The 25,215-nt window shown below is 44.5% G+C and overlaps 2 protein-coding genes across 3 annotated transcripts in view; one reads left to right on the top strand and one right to left on the bottom strand.

The window, feature by feature from the left end:
• LOC120062274 (solute carrier family 49 member A3-like) overlaps positions 1 to 18,298 on the top strand; it is a 23,481-nt gene extending 5,183 nt beyond the window's left edge. The window contains exons 2-10 of the mRNA XM_039012110.1: positions 2,241 to 2,399; positions 2,896 to 3,112; positions 3,531 to 3,607; positions 3,710 to 3,847; positions 8,633 to 8,749; positions 8,872 to 9,024; positions 13,027 to 13,184; positions 13,295 to 13,407; positions 16,990 to 18,298. Of these exons, the coding sequence (XP_038868038.1) occupies positions 2,241 to 2,399; positions 2,896 to 3,112; positions 3,531 to 3,607; positions 3,710 to 3,847; positions 8,633 to 8,749; positions 8,872 to 9,024; positions 13,027 to 13,184; positions 13,295 to 13,407; positions 16,990 to 17,150 (1,293 nt within the window). The 3' untranslated portion in view covers positions 17,151 to 18,298. The remainder of the gene's footprint in view (positions 1 to 2,240; positions 2,400 to 2,895; positions 3,113 to 3,530; positions 3,608 to 3,709; positions 3,848 to 8,632; positions 8,750 to 8,871; positions 9,025 to 13,026; positions 13,185 to 13,294; positions 13,408 to 16,989) is intronic.
• Positions 17,968 to 25,215, bottom strand: LOC120062272 (nuclear cap-binding protein subunit 1-like). Of its 2 annotated transcripts, none has more exons than XM_039012108.1 (22): positions 25,025 to 25,215; positions 24,203 to 24,291; positions 23,959 to 24,059; positions 23,676 to 23,832; positions 23,424 to 23,531; positions 23,202 to 23,323; positions 22,952 to 23,021; positions 22,654 to 22,869; positions 22,430 to 22,527; positions 22,264 to 22,327; positions 22,058 to 22,168; positions 21,782 to 21,909; positions 21,595 to 21,669; positions 21,365 to 21,468; positions 20,850 to 20,972; positions 20,620 to 20,722; positions 20,316 to 20,409; positions 20,059 to 20,162; positions 19,746 to 19,863; positions 19,083 to 19,226; positions 18,763 to 18,876; positions 17,968 to 18,657 (listed from the first exon to the last, which is right to left on the bottom strand). In XM_039012108.1, exons 1-22 carry the CDS (start codon positions 25,056 to 25,058, stop codon positions 18,544 to 18,546), a joined length of 2,391 nt encoding a protein of 796 aa, XP_038868036.1. In that variant the 5' UTR covers positions 25,059 to 25,215; the 3' UTR covers positions 17,968 to 18,543. The 2 variants fall into 2 exon arrangements, with proteins under 2 accessions (XP_038868036.1, XP_038868037.1); XM_039012109.1 differs by having other exon boundaries at positions 19,083 to 19,223.

Here is a 25,215-nt window from a genome sequence, read left to right as displayed (position 1 = left end):
CATGACTATGTCCACAGGTCTCTAGCTTTGAGCTATTTCACTTTTCGCCTCCTCCATTTGCTTCTGAGGAGCAGTGGAGGTTACATGCCCTGTATCCGTATGAGCGTTACGCCATGTTTACATACCCTACATTACTCATCTCATATGTATATACTGTACCTGTTCGGCCATCACTCGTTCATATATTTTTATGTACATATTCTTATTCATTCCTTCACACTTGTGTGCATAAGGTAGTTGTTGTGAAATTGTTAGGTTAGATTACTTGTTAGATATTACTGCATGGTCGGAACTAGAAGCACAAGCATTTCGCTACACTCGCATTAACATCTGCTAACCATGTGTATGTGACACATAACATTTAATTTTATTTGTACATTGAGCGGACTAGGGGTGTACGTTTGAGTGTCCAACTTTTTGTCTGTTTTGCTAATCCGGATAGTTTCAGGGGGCTTTCTAAACTGCAGCTCGGGGGCTATTTCTCTGGTCCGCTATGACAGCAAAAGGCAAGAATTACCTAACGGTGTACGTGCCCATTTCACCAAGGGTTTGGCAACGTCTTGGGCGTTGTTTAAAGGGTTGCCTTCAGGAGATATCTGTTCTACGGCGAGTTGGGCATTACCAAACATTTTTGTGAGGTTTTATTGCTCGGATTTCATTTCCCCCAGTGTAGCCAACAGTGTGGTTACCACTGGGGCAGGAGAGGGTCATTAAGCAGCATGCAGATTGCACAATATCCGGGTACCGCAGGTTTCCCTATCGGGTTGGAACTCTGAGTGGTCTGCCATTGGCAATTTCATTTGGTGTCCCCTGGGGTCGGCTTGGGGTGTGATTTCATGTCCCCATAGCTTTGTTGTACTGAGTCGAGTGACTGAAAGGGAACGTACAGTTATGACTATAACTACTGTTCCATGAAGGAGGGAAAGGAGGTACAACACCTGTTCGGCCAGTTCTGGGCACGGTGAAGAGCGGTCTCTGAATTGAAGGAATGAATTCGTGCCTTCATATTTGCATGTTGTAACTTCGTGCCTTCATATTTGCATGTTGTAACTTAGACTTTACTTTAAATCATCTGAGGTTTTAGTGTTGTGCCCGCTATCGGTTGAGACACAACATGCTCTTGAGTAGGCTGGAATCTATTGCTCAGAGGCAGATGAAATTGAAACTTTGTCTGGATAGGCCAGAAAATGTGACACGTCACTCCCTATGCAAATGTTGGGTGTGAAACCTGACACTTCAAGTAATCTCCGCTGATTGAGAAGTAGTGGAAAGCAGACAATTGGGGCTTTCTGGCACTATAAGGTACTGGACCCAGCAACGTTCACAGTGGGCTTTGTACACCAAAATGTAACTTGGAACCGGTCCATAACCACTCAAAGTCTCCTATATAAGGGACAACATCTAAGAGGTTAAAGTTAGGTTAATCTTTGAAAGAGAGGGCACAGGGGTCAAACTGTATATGGTTAACATACTGTGATTGTATAGGCCTATCTGTGTTTATTGGGCTGGGATGGTTGGTCTCTCTTCTCAGCATAGGAATTCTACATATTCATTTTGACCAATGAATGCCAATATAAGTCATAGACTGTTCTCTCTGCTACCGCACGGCAAGCAGTACCGAAGCGCCAAGTCTAGGTCCAAGACGCTTCTAAACAGCTTCTACCCCCAAGCCATAAGACTTCTGAACAGCTAATCAAATGGCTACCCAGACTATTTGCAAATAAGCCTATGTAAACACTCCATAGTAGCCTCTGATTTGAATAGTCCGGCCTAAAGCTGGGTCATATGCTAGTGCCTTGTGAGTCATTGCTTCTGTTTTCACGTGACTTGGAGTTCCACAAGGCAAGGCTGTGATTTACTTCCTGCTTAGTGATGTATCCTTTAATCACATGATCACATGTATACCAGTGGGTTGAGCTTTGTCATGCAGTATTGCCATATCTTCCTTGGGAAAGAGGTATTCAGTCCTTAATAGGACATCCTGGTTAAATAAAGGTTAAATGGAGTAGTCTCATTGGTTGACGTCTTGATTGGACTGGAATATTAACAGATGGTGTCCTATCAGACATTTTTGTGTCACTGCATTGTAACATTGGGCAGATAGAATGATTGAGGAAATATCAGTGAAGAACATTTGTGTACAAGCAGCAAGTTGTAAATAATGTAATAACACATTTATTGTATATAATCAAATGATCCTAAAACACCCTCTTCCTTTGTGTTTGTGCTTGTGTCCTCAGTTATGGCTGACCTTTGCTCCAGTGGCAGACCATTCAGCCCAGTTCATGGGTGTCACCCTGGACCAGATCAACTGGCTGTCCATCATCTACATGGTGGTGGCCATTCCTCTCAGCTTTGGGACCACATGGATGCTGGACACCTTAGGACTCCGAATCACAGTATGTACAGTCTGGTCAAAGTAGACCACACACAGGTCTCCCTTGTAAAAGAGGTCTCCTGACCTCAATGGGACTTCCTGGGCAAATAAAGGTTAAATGAATAAAACAGACCAGATTCCATTAAACCTGCCTTGCCTACAGTATCATGCAGCATATGTGTTTACAAGTCTGTGCACATACTGAAAACAAACCTGTTAGGGGAGTCTGTCCAGTACTTGAAATGAAAGATACAGACTGTTCCTTTAAGATATGCATGAAATAAATATGCATGAAAGAGATATGATGAAAGAGTTATGGATGAGAGGTGTAAGAGGGACATTCAGTAAAGTGTGAATGTTTGAGTTTGTCTGGAAAAATCTCAGATAGAAAGTGTGTGGGCTTTGGATATGAAGTCTGCTGTCAATGATAGAGGAAGCTGCCCACATGCAGATGGCACTCTGATTTTTTTACTAAATCGTGCCCATTGTGACATTTTGCCTTTCTGACTGTTCTATAGCTTGTGCTGGGTTCCTGGCTCAACATGTTGGGAGCTGTGCTGCGTTACGTGGGCATCATGAGGAGCCTACCAAGTGCAGCCAATTTCCCCGTGGTGATGGGGGGCCAAACCCTGTGTGCCCTGGCCCAGCCCCTGGTTATCTTCACTCCCACCAAGCTGGCAGCCCTCTGGTTCCCAGAGCACCAGCGGGCCACCGCCAATATGATAGCCTCCATGTGTGAGTGAGCTATGGTTGCTGTCCTGTCCACCACAGATTTTCCCATCAGTTACTCTGTTAAAACTACCTGTGTCAAGTCAGCATTATTGGTTTAGGCACCACTTGCCATATATGTTTTGAATTGCCAACTGCTCCTCTTTCTGTCAGCTTTCTGTCAGCTTTTCAGTCAGCTTTTCAGTCAGCTTTTCAGTCAGCCTCAGTCAGCTTTTCAGTCAGCTTTTCAGTCAGCTTTTCAGTCAGCCTCAGTCAGCTTTTCAGTCAGCTTTTCAGTCAGCTTTTCAGTCACAGGAACTGAGATCCCCTAAAAAGTAGGAAGAGAAAGTCCAAAATGTCTTTTCGTTTAAGCTCCAAACAAAAGACAATATCATGGCGGCCTATTTTACATTTTTCGGTTGTGTTTCTCTATTTCTCCTTTCAGCAAATCCCCTTGGGATTCTCATTGCTAGCATCTTTTCCCCTATGATTGTGGGGACTACCAACAACATCGCTTTAATGGTGAGTTAAGGAAGAAATAGTAAAACAGATCGTCTTGACTTTAGATTGCATATATATTTATCACTGCATTAATACTTTTTCCGCGTTCACTGATCTTCCCAGCTGTTCATATATGCTGTACCAGCAGCCATTATCTGTCTCCTAGCAACAGTGGGGATCCGTGATAGTGCCCCCCCAACGCCCCCCTCAGCCAGTGCCGAAAGCTCCAATTCAGAGCCCTTCCTGGAGGGAATCAAGCTGGTGAGGAGTTATACACACAAAGAATGACAATACTGTACTAATAATATTTGTAGTCCCCATCAACATTTAATTCACTCCTGATGGTACTGAGGTTCAGGCTCATTATACTTCATTTGAGGGGGTAACAGCATCCATATTGCATTGTATGTTTGGTATTTATTAGCAGATACTCTTCCTTTCTTACTCTCTGTCCAGCAAAATGAAGGCAGTTATACATTTTTAAAAACATTACAAAACATTAACAACAGATTTCACAACACATTAAGTGTTTGCCCTTAGGCCCCTACTCTATTACCACATATCTACAACACAAAATCCATGTGTACGTGTGTGTATAGTGTGTATGTTATCGTGTGTGTCTGTGCCTATGTTTTTGTTGCTTCCTAGTCCCCGCTGTTCCATAAGGTGTATTTCTATCTGTTTTTGAAATCAAATGTTACTACTTGCATGAGTTACTTGATGTGGAATAGAGTTCCATGTAGTCATGGCTCTATGTAGTACTGTGCGCCTCCCATAGTCTGTTCTGGATTTGGGACTGTGAAGAGGAATGTCTTGTCGGGGTGTGCATGGGTGTCCGAGCTGTGTGCAAGTAGTTCAAACAGACACATCGGTACATTCAACATGTCAATACCGCTCACAAATACAAGTAGTGATGAAGTCAATCTCTCCTCCACTTTGAGCCAGGATAGATTGACATTCATATTATTAATGTTAGCTCTCTGTGTACATCCGAGGGCCAGCCGTGCTGCCCTGTTCTGAGCCAATTGCAAAAAGGTCCCTCTTTGTGGCACCTGACCACACTTTTTAAATTTTTAAATTTCACCTTTATTTAACCAGGTAGGCAAGTTGAGAACAAGTTCTCATTTACAACTGCAACCTAGCCAAGATAAAGCAAAGCAGTTCGACACATACAACAACACAGAGTTACACATGGAGTAAAACAAACATTCAATAATACAGTAGAAAAATAAGTCTATATACAATGTGAGCAAATGAGGTGAGATAAGGGAGGTAAAGGCAAAACAAAGGCCATGGTGGTGAAGTAAATACAATATAGCAAGTAAAACACTGGAATGGTAGATTTGCAGTGGAAGAATGTGCAAAGTAGAGATAGAAATAATGGGGTGCAAAGGAGCAAAATAAATAAATACAGTAGGGGGAGAGGTAGTTGTTTGGGCTAAATTATAGATGGGCTTTGTACAGGTGCAGTAATCTGTGAGCTGCTCTGACAGCTGGTGCTTAAAGCTAGTGAGGCAGATAAGTGTTTCCAGTTTCAGAGATTTTTGTAGTTCGTTCCAGTCATTGGCAGCAGAGAACTGGAAGGAGAGGCGGCCAAAGGAAGAATTGGTTTTGGGGGTGACCAGAGAGATATACCTGCTGGAGCGCGTGCTACAGGTGGGTGCTGCTATGGTGACCAGCGAGCTGAGATAAGGGGGGACTTTACCTAGCAGGGTCTTGTAGATGACCTGGAGCCAGTGGGTTTGGCGACGATTATGAAACGAGGGCCAGCCAACGAGAGCGTACAGGTCGCAGTGATGGGTAGTATATGGGGCTTTGGTGACAACGGATGGCACTGTGATAGACTGCATCCAATTTATTGAGTAGGGTATTGGAGGCTATTTTGTAAATGACATCGCTGAAGTCGAGGATCGGTAGGATGGTCAGTTTTACAAGGGTATGTTTGGCAGCATGCGTGAAGGATGCTTTGTTTTGCGAAATAGGAAGCCAATTCTAGATTTAACTTTGGATTGGAGATGTTTGATGTGAGTCTGGAAGGAGAGTTTACAGTCTAACCAGACACCTAGGTATTTGTAGTTGTCCACATATTCTAAGTCAGAACCGTCCAGAGTAGTGATGTTGGACGGGCGGGCAGGTGCAGGCAGCGATCGGTTGAAGAGCGTGCATTTAGTTTTACTTGTATTTAAGAGCAATTGGAGGCCACTGAAGGAGAGTTGTATGGCATTGAAGCTCGTCTGGAGGTTTGTTAACACAGTGTCCAAAGAAGGGCCAGAAGTATACAGAATGGTGTCGTCTGCGTAGAGGTGGATCAGAGACTCACCAGCAGCAAGAGCGACATCATTGATGTATACAGAGAAGAGAGTCGGTCCAAGAATTGAACCCTGTGGCACCCCCATAGAGACTGCCAGAGGCCCGGACAACAGGCCCTCCGATTTGACACACTGAACTCTATCAGAGAAGTAGTTGGTGAACCAGGTGAGGCAATCATTTGAGAAACCAAGGCTATCGAGTCTGCCGATGAGGATGTGGTGATTGACAGAGTCGAAAGCCTTGGCCAGGTCAATGAATACGGCTGCACAGTATTGTTTCTTATCGATGGCGGTTAAGATATCGTTTAGGACCTTCAGCGTGGCTTAGGTGCACCCATGACCAGCTCTGAAACCAGATTGCATAGCGGAGAAGGTATGGTGGGATTCGAAATGGTCGGTAATCTGTTTGTTGACTTGGCTTTCGAAGACCTTAGAAAGGCAGGGTAGGATAGATATAGGTCTGTAGTAGTTTGGGTCAAGAGTGTCCCCCCCTTTGAAGAGGGGGATGACTGCAGCTGCTTTCCAATCTTTGGGAATCTCAGACGACACGAAAGAGAGGTTGAACAGACTAGTAATAGGGGTTGCAACAATTTCGGCAGATAATTTTAGGAAGAAAGGGTCCAGATTGTCTACCCCGGCTGATTTGTAGGGGTCCAGATTTTGCAGCTCTTTCAGAACATCAGCTGACTGGATTTAGGAGAAGGAGAAATGGGGAAGGCTTGGGCGAGTTGCTGTGGGGGGTGCAGTGCTGTTGACCGGGTAGGGGTAGCCAGGTGGAAAGCATGGCCAGCCGTGGACAGCCGTAGAAGGCATGGCCTGCCGTAGAAAAATGCTTATTGAAATTCTCAATTATAGTGGATTTATCGGTGGTGACAGTGTGTCCTATCCTCAGTGCAGGACTGAACAGTAGTAGTTCAGGTGCAACAAAACTAGGGCCTGTAGGGCCTGCCTTGTTGATAGTGCTGTTAAGAAGGCAGAGCAGCGCTTTATTATGGACAGACTTCTCCCCATCTTAGCTTTTGTTGTATCAATATGTTTTGACCATAACAGTCACCTCAACTTGCTCAATTTCCACATTATTTATTACAACATTTAGTTGAGGTTTAGGGTTTAGTGAATGACTTTTCCCAAATACAATGCTTTTAGTTTTTGAAATATTTAGGAATAACTTATTCCTTGCCACCCATTCTGAAACTAACTGTAACTCTTTGTTAAGTGTTGCAGTCATTTCAGTCTCTGTTGTAGCTGATGTGTATAGTGTTGAGTCATCTGCATACATAGACACACTGGCTTTACTCATGTCGTTAGTAAAATTGAAAAAAGTAAGGGGCCTAGACAGCTGCCCTGGGGAAATTGTGATTCTACCTGGATTATGTTTGAGAGGCTTCCATTAAAGAACACCCTCTGTGTTCTGTTAGACAAGTAACTCTTTATCCACAATATAGCAGGGGGTGTAAAGCCAAAACGCATATGTTCTTCCAGCAGAAGACTATGATCGATAATGTCAAAAGCTGTACTGAAGTCTAACAAATCAGCCCCCACAATCTTTTATCATCAATTTCTCTCAGCCAATCATCAGTCATTTGTGTAAGTGCTGTGCTTGTTGAATGTTCTTTCCTATAAGCGTGCTGAAAGTCTTTTGTCAATTTGTTTAGGGTAAAATAGCATTGTATCTAGTCAAACACAATTTTTACTAAGTGTTGGTAACAGGCTGATTGGTCGGCTACTTGAGCCAGTAAAGGGGGCTTTACTATTCTTAGGTAGCGGAATGACTTTTGCTTCCCTCTAGGCCTGAGGGCACACACTTTCTAGTAAGCTTAAATTGAAGAAAATATTGTCCGCTATTATCCTCAGTAATTTTCCATCCAAGTTGTCAGACCCCGGTGGCTTGTCATTGTTCATAGACAACAATACTTTTTTCACCTCTTCCACCCTCACTTTTACGGAATTCAAAATTACAGTGCTTGTCTTTCATAATTTGGTCAAATATATTTGGATGTGTAGTGTCAGCATTTGTTGCTTGCATGTCATGCCTAAGATTGCTAATCTTGTCAATGAAAAAATCATTATCAGTGGGGTTTGTGATGAATGAGCCATCTGATTCAATGAATGATGGAACTGAGTTTGCATTTTTGCACAAAATTTCATTTAAGGTGCTCCAAAGCATTTTACTATCATTCATTATGTCATTTATATTTGTTTCATAGTGTAGTTTCTTCTTCTTTTTATTCAGTTTAGTCACAAGATTTCTCAATTTGCAGTAGGTTTGCCAATCAGTTGTGCAGCCAGACTTATTTGCCATTCTTTTTGCCTCATCCCTCTCAACCATACATTTTTTAATTCCTCATCAATCCAGGGGGATTTAACAGTTTTTACAGCCATTTTCTTAATGGGTGCATGCTTATTAGTAACTGGGATAAGCAATTTCATAAATGTGTCAAGTGCAGCGTCTGGTTGCTCTTCATTGCACACCACGGACCAACAAATATTCTTTACATCAATCAACATAGGAATCACTGCAAAACGTATTGTATGACCTCTTATACACTATATTAGGCCCAGCCTTTGGAACTTTGGTTTTCCTAGATATGGATACTAAATTGTGATCACTACATCCGATGGATTTGGATACTGCTTGAAATCAAATTTCTGCAGTATTGAATGATCCCTGATGGCTATCTTCTAACAGGACCATCTGTAACACACTGTAACCTGTCTGCCTCCTGTTCCTTTGTAGCTCCTGAGGAACAAGGCCTACATGATTCTCCTGCTGTGTTTCGGCTCGGGGATCGCTGTGTTCACCTGCTTCTCTACACTGCTGGAGCAGATTATGTGCGTCCGAGGATACACTAATGTAAGCACCCATCAATGATCCCAAAGGACCAACAAGATTCGTTTTTCATTGCAAAATATGAAAACATATGTCCCATGAATTGGTTTCCTGAACAATATTTTCAATGTGTGTTGTTGTTGCAGGACTTTGCAGGACTGTGCGGAGGTCTCTTCATCGTGTTCGGTATAGTCGGAGCTGGCTTCCTGGGTCTCTACGTTGACAAGACCAAGAAGTTCACAGAGGTCACCAAGGTCAACATGAGCCTCTCAGCGCTGGCCTGCATTGCCTTCTCAGTGGTGAGTCGGGGTCAAACCTCAGGGTTATCAGTTTAGTACTTCATGAATAGGTGTGATGATGAAACAGTGATGCTTGTTCCAAACTAAGGTTTGGGGTGGAAGAAAACAGCATATATTTTCAGTTTTTCTTCTTTCAAAGTATCAAATCAAATTGAATTGGTCACATACTTGTTTAGCAGATGTTATTGCGGGTGTAGCGAAATGCTTGTGTTTCTAGCTCCGACTGCAGTAATATCTAACAAGTAATACCTAATAATTTCACAACATACAGCCTATACTCACAAATCTAAGTAAAGGAATGGAATTTAGAATATATCAATGTACGGACAAACAATGTCAGAGCGGCATAGACTAAGATACAGTAGAATAGAATACATTATATACATATGAGATGAGTAATGCAAAATATGTAAACATTATTAAAGTGACTAGTGTTCCATTTATTAAAGTGGCCAGTGATTTAAAGTCTATAGGCAGCAGCCACTAATGTGCTAGTGATGGCTATTTAACAGTCTGATGGCCTTGAGATAGAAGCTGTTTTTCAGTCTCTCGGTCCCAGCTTTGATGCACCTGTACTGACCTCGCCTTCTGGATGATAGTGTGATGAACAGGCAGTGGCTCGGGTGGTTGTTGTCCTTGATAATCTTTTTGACCTCCCTGTGACATTGGGTGCTGTAGGTGTCCTGGAGGGCAGGTAGTTTGCCCCCGGTGATGCGTTGGGCAGACCTCACCACCCTCTGGAGTTTCTGGCGGTGCAGTTGCAGTACCAGGGCGGTGATACAACCCGACAGGATGCTTTCAATTGTGCATCTGTAAAAGTTTGTGAGGGTTTTAGGTGCCACGCAAATTTATTCCACCTCCTGAGGTTGAAGAGGCGCCGTTGCGCCTTCTTCACCACACTGTCTGTGTGGGTGGACCATTTCAGTTTGTCAGTGATGTGTATGCCGAGGAACTTGAAGCTTTCCACCTTCTCCACTGCTGTCCCGTTGATGTGGATAATAGGGGGGTGCTCCCTCTGCTGTTTCCTGGAGTCCACGATCATCTCCTTTGTTTTGTTGACGTTGAGTGAGAGGTTATATTCCTGGCGCCACACTCCGGGAGCCCTCACCTCCTCCCTGTAGGCTGTATCGTCATTGTTGGTAATCAAGCCTACTACTGTTGTGTTGTCTGCAAACTTGATGATTGAGTTGGAGGCATGCGTGGCCACTCAGTCATGGGTGAACAGGGAGTACAGGAGGGGGCTGAGCACGCACCCTTGTGGGGTCCCAGTGTTGAGGATCAGTGAAGTGGAGGTGTTGTTTTCTACATTCACCACCTGGGGGGGTGGTCTGTCAGGAAGTCCAGGAGCCAGTTGAACAGGGCGGGGTTCTGACCCAGGACCTCAAGCTTAATGATGAGCTTGGAGGGTACTATGGTGTTGAATGCTGAGCTATAGTCAATGAACAGCATTCCTGCATAGGTATTCCTCTTGTCCAGATGGGATAGGACAGTGTGCAGTGCGATGGCGATTGCATCGTCTGTGGATCTATTCCGGCGGTAAGCAAATTGAAGTGGGTCTAGGGTGACAGGTAAGGTAGAGGTGATATGATCCTTGACTAGTCTCTCAAAGCACTTCATGATGACAGAATTGACTGCTATGGGTCGATAGTAATTTAGTTCAGTTACCTTTGCTTTCTTGGGTACAGGAACAATGGTGGACATCTTGAAGCATTTGGGGACAGCAGACTGGGATAGGGAGAGATTGAATATGTCCGTAAACACTCCAGCCAGCTGGTCTGCGCATGCTCTGACGACGCGGCTGGGGATGCTGTCTGGACCGGCAGCCTTGCGAGGGTTAACGCGCTTAAATGTCTTACACACTTCGGCCACGGAGATGGAGAGCCCACATTCCTTGGTAGCGGGCCGCGTCGGTGGCACTGTGTTATCCTCAAAGCGGGCGAAGAAGGTGTTTAGCTTGTCCGGAATCAAGACGATGGTGTCTGCGATGTGGCTGATTTTCCTTTTGTAGTCCGTGATTGTCTGTAGACCCTGCCACATACGTACGTTTCATGTCTGAGCTGTTGAATTGCAACTCCACTTTGTCTCTGTACTGACATTTTGTCTGTTTGATTGCCTTACGGAGGGAATAACTACACTGTTTGTATTCTGCCATATTCCCAGTCACCTTGCCATATTTATAAATGCAGTGGTTCGTGCTTTCAGTTTTGCACGAATGATGCCTTTGTAACCGATGTGAAATGGCAAGCTAGTTAGCGGTGGTGCGCGCTAATAGCGTTTCAATCGGTGACGTCACTCACTTTGAGACCTTGAAGTAGTGGTTCCCCTTGCTCTGCAAGGGCCGTGGCTTTTGTGGAGCAATGGGTAACGATGCTTTGTGGGTGACTGTTGTTGATGTGTGCAGAGGGTCCCTGGTTCGCGCCCGGTTCGGGGCGAGGGGACGGACTAAAGTTAAACTGTTACATTGAGACTGTTGACCCGGATCACTGGTTGCTGCGGAAAAGGAGGAGGTCGAAAGGGGGGTGAGTGTAACCGATGTGAAATGGCTAGCTAGTTAGCGGTGGTGCGCGCTAATAGCGTTTCAATCGGTGACGTCACTTGCTTTGAGACCTTGAAGTAGTGGTTCCCCTTGCTCTGCAAGGGCCGCGGCTTTTGTGGAGCAATGGGTAACGATGCTTCGTGGGTGACTGTTGATGATGTGTGCAGAGGGTCCCTGGTTCGCGCCCGGGTTGGGGCGAGGGGACGGACTAAAGTTAAACTGTTACACCTTCTATTCACGGTCTCTGGTTAGGGTAGGTTTTAATAGTCACAGTGGGTACAACATCTCCTATACACTTCCTGATAAACTCAGTCACTCTATCAGTATATTCGTCAATGTTATTCTCGGAAGCTACCCGGAACATATCCCAGTCCGCTTGATCAAAACAATCTTGAAGCGTGGATTCCGATTGGTCAGACCAGCGTTGAATTGTCCTTTGCACTGATACTTCCTATTTGAGTTTCTGCCTATAGGAAGGGAGGAGCAAAATGGAGTCATGGTCAGATTTGCCGAAGGAGGGCGGGGGAGGGCCTTGTAGGCAACGCGGAAGTTGGAGTAGTAGTGGTCGAGTGTTTTAGCAGCGCGAGTACTACAGTCAATGTGTTGATAGAACTTCGGCAGCCTTTTTCTCAAAATTGCTTTGTTAAAATCCCCAGCTACAATAAATGTCGCCTCAGGATATGTGGTTTCCAGTTTGCATAAAGTCCTTTGAAGTTCTTTGAGGGCCGTCGTGGTATTGGCTTGAAGGGGGATATACACGGCTGTGACTATAACCGAAGAGAATTCTATTGGGCGATAATACGGTCAGCATTTGATTGTGAGGTATTCTAGGTTGGGTGAACAATCACACCATGAGTCGTTAAACACCACCGCACATCTTCTTCCCGGAGAGATATTTATTCCTGTTTGCACGATCAACTGAGAACCCAGCTGGCTGGACTTCCCCAGACAGTATATCCCGAGAGAGCCATGTTTCCGTTAAACAGAGTATGTTGTAATCCCTGATGTCTCTCTGGAAAGAAATCCTCGCTTTGAGCTCATCAACTTTATTATCCAGAGACTGAACATTAGCAAACAAGAAGACCGCTCCGAGTACCTCTCCTCTGCCGGCGGTGTTTTGGGTCGGCCTCTGGAATCAGTTAAATTGCCCTGGGGGGTGCGAACAAAGGATTCGCTTTGGGAAAGTCATATTCCTGGTTGTAATGCTGGTAGTGCTGGTGAGTTACCGCCGCTCTGATATTCAGTAGTTCTTCCCGGCTGTATGTAATAACACAAAAAAATGTGTGGTCTAATAATGTAAAAAAGAATACATAAAAAAACAAAATAGTGCAAATTTTCCTATGAGCTAGAAGCACAGCAGCCCTCTCTGTTGTTGCCATTATCCTCTTTACAATCTTCTATTTTTATGAAGCAGTTCTGTTTGTAACACCTTCTCATCCTTGTGTGTGTGTGTTTCCCCCTACCAGGTATCTCAGATGCGGAATCAGGGAATAGCCGTGGCCGTTGCTTGTTCGCTCTTCGGCTTTTTCGGCTTCTCCATTTACCCGGTTGCCATGGAGTTGTCTGTGGAGTGCTCCTACCCGGTTGGGGAGGCCACCTCAGCAGGCCTGATATTTATATCAGGGTACATCTGTCTGATACACTGTTTCATACAAGAAGAACATAGACTAAAGAGCAAGACTGTGAATAAAGGGCTATGTGTTAATAAGCATGTGCTTGTTTTTGTTTTTTCAGACAGATCCAGTCAGTTATCTATATACTGCTTCTTCAGGGGTTGACCAAACCAATGGCCTACTCGCCCTTCTCTACCTGTTCTGTAGGAGGTGATGCGGCCTTGAGTTGGAGGGGTAAGTCAAGAACTACCATATGTATCGGAGGGATTAAAATAGTATATGAATGCTAATTGAGGTACAATCGGTTGCCCACCATTACATTTCTGCAGGCAATTACAGCTATTGGTTGTTTTGTTAGCAGTTAAGACTTTGCATTTGTATGCAAATAACACAAGGTGCACATGGCAGACCGAAATGTTGGCTGAAACGGCATCCTAGACAACACATGCTTTGCCACAGCTAACAATATACAGTACCAGTCAAAAGTTTGGACACACCTACTCATTCCAGGGTTTTTCTTTATTTTCACAATTGTCTACATTGTAGAATAATAGTGAAGACATCAAAACTGTGAAATAACACATGGAATCATGTAGTAACCAAAAAAGTGTTTAACAAATCAAAATATATTTGATATTTGATCTTTTTCAAAGTAGCCACCCTTTTCCTTCATGACAGCTTTGCACACTCTTGGCATTCTCTCAACCAGCTTAATGAGGTAGTCACCTGGAATGCATTTCAATTAACAGGTGTACCTTGTTAAAAGTTAATTTGTGTAATTTCTTTCCTTCTTAATGCGTTTGAGCCAATCAGTTGTGTTGTGACAAGGTAGGGGTGGTATACAGAAGATAGCCCTATTTGGTAAAAGACCAAGTCCCTATTATGGAAAGAACAGCTCAAATAAGCAAAGAGAAACGACAGTCCATCGTTACTTTAAGACATGAAGGTCAGTCAATTTGGAAAATTTCAAGAACTTTGAACGTTTCTTCAAGTGCAGTCGCAAAAACCATCAAGCGCTATGATGAAACTGGCTCTCACGATGATGTCCACAGGAAAGGAAGACCCAGAGTTACCTCTGCTGCAGAGGATAAGTTCATTAGAGTTACCAGCCTCAGAAATTGCAGCCCAAAGAAATGCTTCACAGAGTTCAAGTAACAGACACATCTCAACAAATCAAATCAAATCAAATTGTATTGGTCACATACACAAGGTTAGCAGATGTTAATGCGAGTGTAGCGAAATGCTTGTGCTTCTAGTTCCAATCGTGCAGTAATATCTAACAAGTAATCTAACAATTTCACAACATCTACCTTATACACACAAGTGTAAAGGAATGAATAAGAATATGTACATATAAATGTATGGATGAGCGATGGCCGAACGGCATAGGCAAGATGCAGTAGATGGTATAGAGTACAGTATATACATATGAGATGAGTAATGTAGGGTATGTAAACATTATATAAAGTGGCATTGTTTGAAGTGACTAGGGATACATTTATTACATCCAATGTTTAGTTATTAAAGAGGCTAGAGATTTGAGTCAGTATGTTGGCAGCAGCCACTCAATGTTAGTGATGGCTGTTTAACAGTTTGATGGCCTTGAGATAGAAGCTGTTTTTCAGTCTCTCGGTCCCAGCTTTGATGCACCTGTACTGACCTCGCCTTCTGGATGATAGCGGGGTGAACAGGCAGTGGCTCGGGTGGTTGTTGTCCTTGATGATCTTTTTGGCCTTCCTGTGACATCGTGTGGTGTAGGTGTCCTGGAGGGCAGGTAGTTTTCCCCCGGTGATGCGTTGTGCAGACCTCACTACCCTCTGGAGAGCCTTACGGTTGTGGGCGGAGCAGCTGCCGTACCAGGGCAGTGATACAGCCCGACAGGATGCTCTCAATTGTGCATCTGTAAAAGTTTGTGAGTGTTTTAGGTGACAAGCTAAATTTCTTCAGCCTCCTGAGGTTGAAGAGGCGCTGTTGTGCCTTCTTCACCACGCTGTCTGTGTGGGTGGACCATTTCAGTTTGTCCGTGATGTGTACGCCGAGGAACTTAAAACTTTCCACCTTCTCCACTACTGTCCCGTCGATGTGGATAGGGGGGTGCTCCCTCTGCTGTTTCCTGAAGTCCACAATCATCTCCTTTGTTTTGTTTTGTTGACGTTGAGTGTGAGGTTCTTTTCCTGACACCATACTCTGAGGGCCCTCACCTCCTCCCTGTAGGCCGTCTCGTCGTTGTTGGTAATCAAGCCTACTACTGTTGTGTCGTCTGCAAACTTGATGATTGAGTTGGAGGCGTGCATGGCCACGCAGTCATGGGTGAACAGGGAGTACAGGAGAGGGCTGAGCACGCACCCTTGTGGGGTCCCAGTGTTGAGGATCAGCGGGGTGGAGATGTTGTTTCCTACCTTCACCACCTGGGGGGCGGCCCGTCAGGAAGTCTAGGACCGAGTTGCACAGGGCGGGGTTCAGACCCAGGGCCCCGAGCTTAATGATGAGCTTGGAGGGTACTACGGCGTTGAATGCTGAGCTGTAATCGATGAACAACATTCTTACATAAGTATTCCTCTTGTCCAGATGGGTTAGGGCAGTGTGCAGTGTGATTGAGATTGCATCGTCTGTGTACCTATTGGGGCGGTAAGCAAATTGGAGTGGGTCTAGGGTGTCAGGTAGGGTGGAGGTGACATGATCTTTGACCTAGTCTCTCAAAGCACTTCATGATGACGGAAGTGAGTGATAGTCGTTTTGCTCAGTTACCTTAGCTTTCTTGGGAACAGGAACAGTGGTGGGTCTCTTGAAGCATGTGGGAACAGCAGACTGGGATAGGGATTGATTGAATATGTCCGTAAACACTCCAGCCAGCTGCTCTGCGCATTCTCTGAGGACGAGTCAAGGGATGCCGTCTAGGCCGGCAGCTTTGCGAGGGTTAACACGTTTAAATGTTTTACTCACGTTGGCTGCGGTGAAGGAGAGCCCGCAGGTTTTGGTAGTCGGCCGTGTCAGTGGCACTGTATTGTGGCACTGTTAAGAGGAGACTGTGTGAATCAGGCCTTCGCGGTCGAATTGCTGCAAAAAAAACACTGCTAAAGGACACCAATAAGAAGAAGAGACTTGCTTGGGCCAAGAAACACGAGCAATGGACATTAGACCGGCGGAAATCTGTCCTTTGGGCTGATGAGTCCAAATTTGAGGTTTTGGTTCCAAACGCTGTGTCATTGTGAGACGCAGAGTAGGTGAACGGATGATCTCCGCATGTGTGGTTCCCACCGTGAAGCATGGAGGAGGAGGTGTGATGGTGTGGGGCTGCTTTGCTGGTGGGGGGACTACATAATTCCATATGTGTTATGTCATAGTTTTGATGTCTTCACTATTATTGTACAATGTTGAAAATAGTACAAATGAATAAAAACCCTTGAATGAGTAGGTGTGTCCAAACTTTTGACTGGTACTGTATGTTGCAAATACATTATTCCCATTGAAATTGAGGAACAGGTGACCCGACAAGCTATAGTTTATTTTACAACGAATACATAAACAAATAGTGCCCTCCAAAGATAAATTACGTGCCCAAGGCCAAAACACAGTGATGCCGGAGGTTATGTTCAGTTAAGTTGCCACTCTTACTTCTAAATATAACATAATGAAATCCTCTCGGGACTTGATAAAGAGGAACAAGCCTGTATTATTATTGTCTGGTGCTTTGCTGTGGCTCTAGCAGCGTGATTCTCTCTAGAACACACACACTGTGATTAGTTCCTGTAGAAATGTCTGAAAATGGCTTAGCTCCAGTCATCGACTTGTCTTTTCCTGTGTACGTCTCCACAGTGCCCGTGCTGGTGATGGCAGGCCTGTTCAGTGTCTTTACATGCTGCTTCGTTATCTTCTTCCACACGAAGTACAGGAGACTGGATGCTGAGGCACAGGCTGGTGGAAAAATGCCAACTCTGACAACCTGTGACAGCACGTCAAACTCTGACCCAAAGTAGGCACAGGCCAGGGGTTAACTGAGCTGCTTTGAGATCACTATGTCACTGGCATCATTTCAGAAGCACGCCAATTCTCACAGGAGGCCAAGTGTATTGACTTACCATTACATTCCTTTACAAATAATATTTAGGTTTTCGGAATGTAACTGAAAGGTAATTTCTACCTTTGCTATACTGCTTCATTCTCTAGTCCCAAGTGAATGATTACAGTTTTTACAATAGCGATATTTAATATTGCGTAAACGGTGGTGGTAAACAGTGATCATAAGTTACTCAATTTGAAACGGGGCTTTACTTTTATACAGGTATGCACTAAGATGAATAGCATCTTATGCACCTTTTGTACTGATGCGGAGCAGAGTTGAGGTCATTTCGCCCCGGTCTGTTAAATTGGACATGAAATGTATGCTGCAAAAGTAATCCAATACCTGAATTGACTGGAATTTTTATGTGTGATGGTGGTGGACATGTATGCTTGTGGGATGTACAGACGATTTCATAAAACAAATTCCAGGTATTTGAATGATGGCACATTTTTGTCAGTACCAAATTCATTTATACATTCAATTGTGTAAATTTGGTATTTTAAACTACTCCTGTAAATATACTTTATAGTAAAATAAACCATGACAGTCATTGGTTTAATTCGCTTCTAAATACATACAACTTAGTGAATAATTGTCAGAAGACTTTCATTTCTCCTGGATACTATTATGTGCCGTTTACCACATGCAATACACCCCGACCAAGATACAGGCAGCTGATAAAATGAGCCATTTATCTAAAAGTTCTAAGTTAAGAAAGAGAGAGACAGGGGTAAAGAAAAGAGGAAGCCATTTCAGTCTATTTATTTCATCACTGTTCCAAAGTGTTACACAGTGACCAACAGAACTGCACTCCCCTCAGTAGAGACACCATACAGACAAGACTCTACAGGAGTTTGAATAATTTCCCCAATTTCAATTCACATAAAATACATATAAAAAAAGTAGAGCACTCTGGATTCAGGCTCGCCTGAGCAAAACTGAAAGCCACCCTCCGCCTTTTGCCTAGTTGCAACCTCAGTTTTTTTTATATAAGAGCCACCTTAATAGGGCTACGAGTAACGTGGTAAAAATGAACAGCAAAATGAAGGGGGGGGGGGGGGGGACAATACACAAAGAAATGGCATAAGACCCGACAGACAGATTCTAACATCTGTCAAATGTACTACTTCACCAAATAAACAAATCCTCCTTCAAATATGGTCTTTTATAGTTAATACCGTCAATGGCACTCACACAAAGTAAAAATTTAAAAAAGTAATGAGGACATCTTGATGCAAGTGTGTGTGTGTGTGTGTATATATATATAGAGTATGGCATACGTAAAGTAATGGTGTGTGTGCAGGGTCTCAGAGCTGCAGGGCACAGAACTGCTGGTAAACAGCTAGGATGTGGTGGTCAAGCTCGGCGGTGAACAGCAGGTTCTCCAGGGTCCCCATGTACTGCTGGATGGTCACATGATGCTACAAAGAAAACACAAAAGAACATCAGTTGAACTTGAATTACATGGAATTGAACGAACAGAGCCCGTCAGACTGACGAACGGGGCGAGAAAGGGTAGCTAATACCATGAGGAAGATCTGCTGCAGCCTCTCGATGCAGTTCTTGTACCAGGGCGTGCTGAAGTCCACACTGCCTGTCTCGCAGCGCACCAGGTGCTCCGTCAGCATCATGATGAAGCGCTGCGGGGACAGAGAGTGACAAGATTAGGAAAAAAAAGGATGAAATCAGGCTGGGTACTATGGACTCATACAAAACACGTTGGAGTGACATCCTGTCTACTGTCCTCTTTCCTCAGCACCACTGAAAGCGCTGAACAGTTGAAAACAAAAAACCATGTTGCCGACATAGTACATTTAACTTAAAAGATTTATTGCCCATGCACTACCTGGAAGATGACCAGGAAGAGGTTCTTCTGCTCACTCTGGGCCGACTCCACCTTCTCCTGCAGACGCTCGATCTGCTCCTCCAGCTGACCGTCCTCATCCTCACTGTTCTTCTCCATGTCCTCCTCATCGCCACTGTCCTTCTGCTGAGAGAGGGAGGGGAGAGAGACAAACACACGAGAGAGATTGAGGGAGAGAAAGAGTGAATCTTATTTGCGTATTTAGCTCCTCTCGTCCCTTTAAAAATGGTGGCAGCACTGACATCTACTGGTAATGTCTATTATCAGCAAACACAGCACCTCTATCTTTAGGGTGTTGAAGCCCTCACCCTCATCTGGAAACAGACAAAGGAGGAGCGAGTGAGAAATGAGCAGAACATATCCCTATGGTGTACAGTACTGTCCATTCAAGGCCAAATTCTATTTGTTGGGTTGATAATATCACATGTGATGCATGTTTAGAAAGCAAAACTAGTGCACAATCTGAAAGGTCACTATATATAGACAAGGGAACATTCTGCTTTGTGCAAACCTTTGGAAGAGAAACTACTGGCACAATCAGTACAATATTCAGAGCAATGCTGTTGGTCGATTCGTGCATTTAAAGAGTCTATAAAGAGGCAGTTTTTACAGCAGTGGTTGCTAGGACACCCTCGTGCTGCCTACCTTCTTATGCTGTTGCCTCTCCAGCTTATCCTTGGCCTCCTCCAGCTCTTTCTGAATCTTCTGGACGTGTTTGTTCATCTTACGGATGGTGGAGTGCAGAATCTCCCACACGTAAAACCTGCCCACCACAAGGCCAAGCATGGAGAATCCATGAGTTCGTTAATTTCAAAACAGTGGAATTTTTATACTGTAGTACATATTAGGATAATTGAAAATTATTGATCGAAATATTTGCATGATCTGATTTACAGCAAAGGAAGACACAGCAAACGTGCGTGTGCGGGCACACACGCAGAGAGGGTTTAACACCCACCTGGTAAATTCATGAGCCATGCTTGGGGAGAAGAGCCAGTTGGCTACAGCTGCACAGTCCACAATCTGTGTACGGATCAACTTGTCCACCAGCACAGAGATCATCTGCACAGAAAGCGAAAGGTCAATCGCACAGTTACACCACAGACTCACCTTTCTCCATACACCCTATGGTCACATCACAATTCACAAAATCTATATTAACTCTGGAAATGAGGGTTCTAGTGTAGGTGACGGAGGTGGGTGTGTCGGTCTCACTTGTGGGTGGTTCCTCCAGACCTCGTAGACCACCCGGAGGATGTGTAGCTTGCCCTCGTCACAGTCCGTCAGGACCTTCAGAATCTCATGGAACCTGGTAGATGGAAACAGGATACTTTAAGCGTTGTACACACAGACAACACGCGCAAAAATCAACAGAAGACAGATTCCCACCGTTCATTCAACTGCCTGGTATCATAGCGATGCTACACTACGCCTCAAGGCTGAACAATGCCACCCTTTTTGTGTGGCACAGAGGAGGCCACAGAAATGGAGGGTGTGAGTCGGCATAACAGGCACTCACTTGGCCAGGGCACTGAAGGAGTGGCTGAAGGACTTGGCAGCCAGATGGAGGAGGGTCTGCAGGAACACCTCTATCTTTAGGGGGTTGAAGCCCTCACCCTCATCTGGAAACAGACAAAGGAGGGGCGAGTGAGAAATGAGCAGAACATATCCCTATGGTGTACAGTACTGTAATGAGTGTATGTAGGATATAGGAACACTGAGAAGGTGAGTGCTTTGGGGCTAACTGACCGTCGTCATCTTCCTGGTTGGGGTTTGGCACGTCTTTGAGCACGGTGAGGATCTCCTCGTTGGAGGCCCGGTTCTTGATGGCGTTGCCCACCGTTATGGCCACGGCATAGCCTGGCAGTGCACCTGGACAAAGGCAGAGGTGTCGTGTTGTATTTCTGAGTTCAACAGTAAGAAAAAGGAAGACTGTGCACACTGTATTTACTTAGATTACGCTGAGTGAACTACTTTCTTGTTACAGGCTAATTACATCCGTTCCATTACAGTTTCACTGGAATAACAACACTAATGTGAAATGTTATCCCTGGGGTTTATTTGAGCTTTACCCTCAAAAGGCTGCCACTTGTGATCACACTCTTACAATCCAACAGAAATAAATAAATAAAAATGGCAGACCAATTACGAGCACATTAGAGTCATCTTAGTCCCCAGGCTATGATGCACCAACAGACAGAAGTTTACAGAAATACATTCAAGAATACATAAATGAATGGCCCCTGGAGAGGCAGTGTACTTACTGTTGGCCTCATCTTGGTATTTGTAAAAGAAGATGGGGTCGGCTGGGATGAGGGCTGTGAAAGTGGGCGGGACAATGTCCACTATCCGCTGATGATAGGAGAGCCTGGAGGTCGAGAACAAAAGACGATTGGTCAATTTACAGGGACAGACTCTATAACACATCCCTCCCCATGTATGATTTAAAACAAGCTGGGTGCAACACAGTATTAGTGGATCTGAATGGAAATACCTCATGCATTTCTCCAGTACCTCCTTGACAAACTTGGGCTTGGGCTTGTCTGCATCCAGCGCTAAACAGTCCGTCCTTTGGAGAATAACATTTATTTGTTCTAAATAGTAAATAAGTATTTCAATACAATAAGTAGGGGTTCCAACAAAATAAAATGAAAAGTTGTGTGAATGACAGCTGATCTTACCAGTCGTCCCAGCTCCATCGGAACTGAAAGTTACTCAAATGGTGGGAGAACCAGTTGAGGAGTCGGTCTATGCAAGTAGTGTTCATAGTGTCCAGTCTCATGTACATCATCTCTGTGGCTTGGGCCAACTGGGATGAGGCTGTTAAGGGGTTAACGCTCACAGTTGTAAAACAAGTATCCAAGTATTTAAAACAAGCATTTCTGTGATGGACCACCCATTCAGTGTGCCCTTTACTAGATTGTAATGGGTAGTCCCAGTAGTGGGGAGAAGGATACAACTTGAGGCAGGGAGCCTGGCTGCAGCTTGCAGAGCTCGATGAGCAGTGTAGTGTACATGACGTCGATGTGGGGGGGACAGGGCAGCTGGAAGAGCTCTCCAAAGATCACCTGGCAGAAAAGAGGGAAAGAGGAACCGAAGCGTCGACTTCGGTCATGTCCTCATATTGATATGAAACCTTGATATGAAGCAGTAATGGGCTTACCTCCACAATGTGATAGTTGAGTGGGATCTTGTTTTTCCCTGGATAGCTGAGCAACTGCGCAGCACTGAAAACAAATAAGTTGTTCGATCAATTACGAGTCAGAAATTACTCACTCGCACAACAAGAGGACACATAAACAAGTCAATTGGAAAGTACAGCAGCTCACCAGGTCTTCCTCTCTTTCCAGTGGGACTTGATGATGTTGTGAAGGTTATCCTCAATCACAAACCTCTCCACAGAGTGGCTGCCTGGCATGACGGGACCCTGTGTTCAGGGAGAGAGAGAGAGAAAGACTAGTCGGAGCATTCCAAAAAGGCTCATCCCATCCCCAAACGTTCCTCTTTCTCTGTACTCTCTGACTGGTCTGAGCGAGGGAGTACTACACGGTACCTCGGGGGCATCGGTGTAGTCGAACATGCGAAAGATAACGCGGGGCACGGGGTACTGGCAGTCGGGCATGTGGGCAGGCGGGGTGAAGGGTGGCAGGTTGTGCTGCAGGGCCTCACACAGCACGCTGTCAAAGGCGATGTACGGCCGCAGGATGTGGCGCTCTTGCCAGCGGTCCTTCTTCAGCTTCTGGATCTGAGCCCACAGGCAGTCCAGGTACTGAGGGCGAGCGAGGAAGAGGTGATGGTTATGATGGTTATGACAGAGGAATAACATATATGAACACATATCTCTTACTTACCTCCTCTTGTGGGTGTGGCTTCTCTGCTGTCCAAACCTGAAGCATGGAGACATGAGTCTTCAGTCGCCTCCTAAAAAACCATAGATCGGTGTCACCATGACCGCCTCACCACTATTGAGTGCAGTTGACAAAGGAGTCTCCCTCAAAATATTAATGAATTTCAGTTGCATTACATCACGCACAGTTCCTCAACTAGGAAAGAGCCAGATAGACATGTTAATACCAAACTAAGAGGGGGAAAAAAGCATACTTGAGGTAACCGTCAATCTGGTTTAGGAGCCTGTCCATCTCCACGTCCTTCTTCTCATAGAGTTCCTTCCCAACCCAGGGGAGACTGGAGAGTACAACATAGACAAACCAGTCTGAGCGCACCTGGGAAGAGGGAAAACAGTCCAAATGTACCAATCCTAAAACTAAACTGTATATACTTGCATACAATTCAAGGGTTTAAAATGCATCAATAAGATGTTACCTGTGGCACATCTTCCTCCTGAGTGACACTAACAAAGTTCTCAAACATGGCCACCATGGAGGGGGCAGCAATCACGTGGCAGTTCACCAGGTCACAGAGGAAGCGCACCTGGAGAAAAGAGGGAAGCCAGGGTGTTGGAAACCATTGTTTAGCATAACGTCAAACATGATTGTAATGCATCTGTAATTACTTTGAAAGAAAATTGCCTTGGTGAGCCTGTGGACTAATTATTTTATCGCACCAAACACTTACTAGGTAAAGCGCTTCGGTGTACAGGTTGGCCTTCAAGGTCTCTTTGAGTTGTCGAATCATGGCCTCCACAAACTCCCCGCCAAAGTTGTAGTTCCTGGCATTGAGAAGGCCCACTAATGTTGTGTACACGGTCAGCTTCTCAGGTAGAAGTCGAGCTCTGTCAAAAACCGACACACAATTACAGTACCAGTCAAAAGTTTGGACACACCTACTCATTCCATGGTTTTTCTTTATTTTTACTAAAAGTCCTTCAAATGTATTAGAATAACTTCCAATAGCTTACACAGCACACAAAATGCGGAGGATTTTGTTTTTGTAATTGGGGAGGTCGGCTTCCAAGACACCTGCAAGACCTTCCAAATTGCTTTCCAGGGAAGAGGTACTCTGCAAATGAAGAAATTGTTGTAGGGCAACATATCTGGTGATTTCTGGGGTCAAATCAGGCAAAAAAAGTATAGTGAGTGAGAAAATACACACATGGGTATCATGCAGAAAACATCCCCACACTTACTGCAAAGCCCTATTACCTTTTCTCCCACTCGACATATCAGTGATTCCAGGCGATCCTCAATCTCAATGGGCTCAGACGTTCTCCTTCTTTTGTGAGACTGGCCTCCTTGAAATCAGACAGACACATACAGGACGGATGATGGGGAGATGTACCATATACAGTCTGAGATAAAGCCTTCCTTCAATGTAGTATTTTGTGCTAGCTCAAATATGCTTAGCTCTTTAAAAACTTTATCCTTCAGTAGTGTAACAAGTTACTAGCTAGTTAATTTCACAAATCATTATTTTGAACATCCGCTGTCTGTGGGGTAAATGGCAGAGGATAGCCAGCTAGCGAGATAAACAACTGTTTGGCATCACTGGTTGCCGCCCCCAAGGTCTGAAATAATATTAACAGTTGTTACCAACAAGATAATAACGTTAGCTATATATCACATTATATGTTGGTCAAATGTGTAACGTTATGGTAGGATAAAGAAGTGTTTTTGCTTTATGTGATGGGGAACGAAAGGTAGTTTGCTAGGCAATTTCTAGTTAACCGGCTAAAAGCAAGGGCTATGCTAATCCATCAGGCTAACTAACTAGCCAATAAAGGGGTGCTGGAAAACTGCCAATGACTTACGAAACACTTGTTTTAAAGTGTCACATACAAGTATGAACCGATAGTCATCGTTAGCTAATTGAAATGACTAACTATAATGATTTAGTTAGCAATCAAGGTGGTTAGCTAGCTATTTGGCTAACATGCACACATTGACAAACAGAGCTAGCAGCATCAACTCTCGCGGGCTTCAGCTAACGTTATACCGTTAGCCTCGAAATAACTAGCGACAACTTACCATCATCTCCGTCACTGTGCCGTCTTCTCGACATTTTATTGTTGACACCGTTGGATTAATAATTGTGTGCTGCTTCTTTTTGAATATGGCAACAATATTTCTCGAAATAAGAAACCAAGTTATGAAGATTTGATTTTTTCAATGGTCGCAAAAATAATAGCGGTCAGATTCAAGTCAGGCACATCCGGAGT

The sequence above is a fragment of the Salvelinus namaycush genome, chromosome 17, assembly GCF_016432855.1.
Source record: "Salvelinus namaycush isolate Seneca chromosome 17, SaNama_1.0, whole genome shotgun sequence".
Classification (NCBI taxonomy): Eukaryota; Metazoa; Chordata; class Actinopteri; order Salmoniformes; family Salmonidae; genus Salvelinus; species Salvelinus namaycush.
The sequence above is the reverse complement of the archived record's forward strand: the minus strand, read 5'-3'. Positions and strand labels throughout refer to the sequence as shown.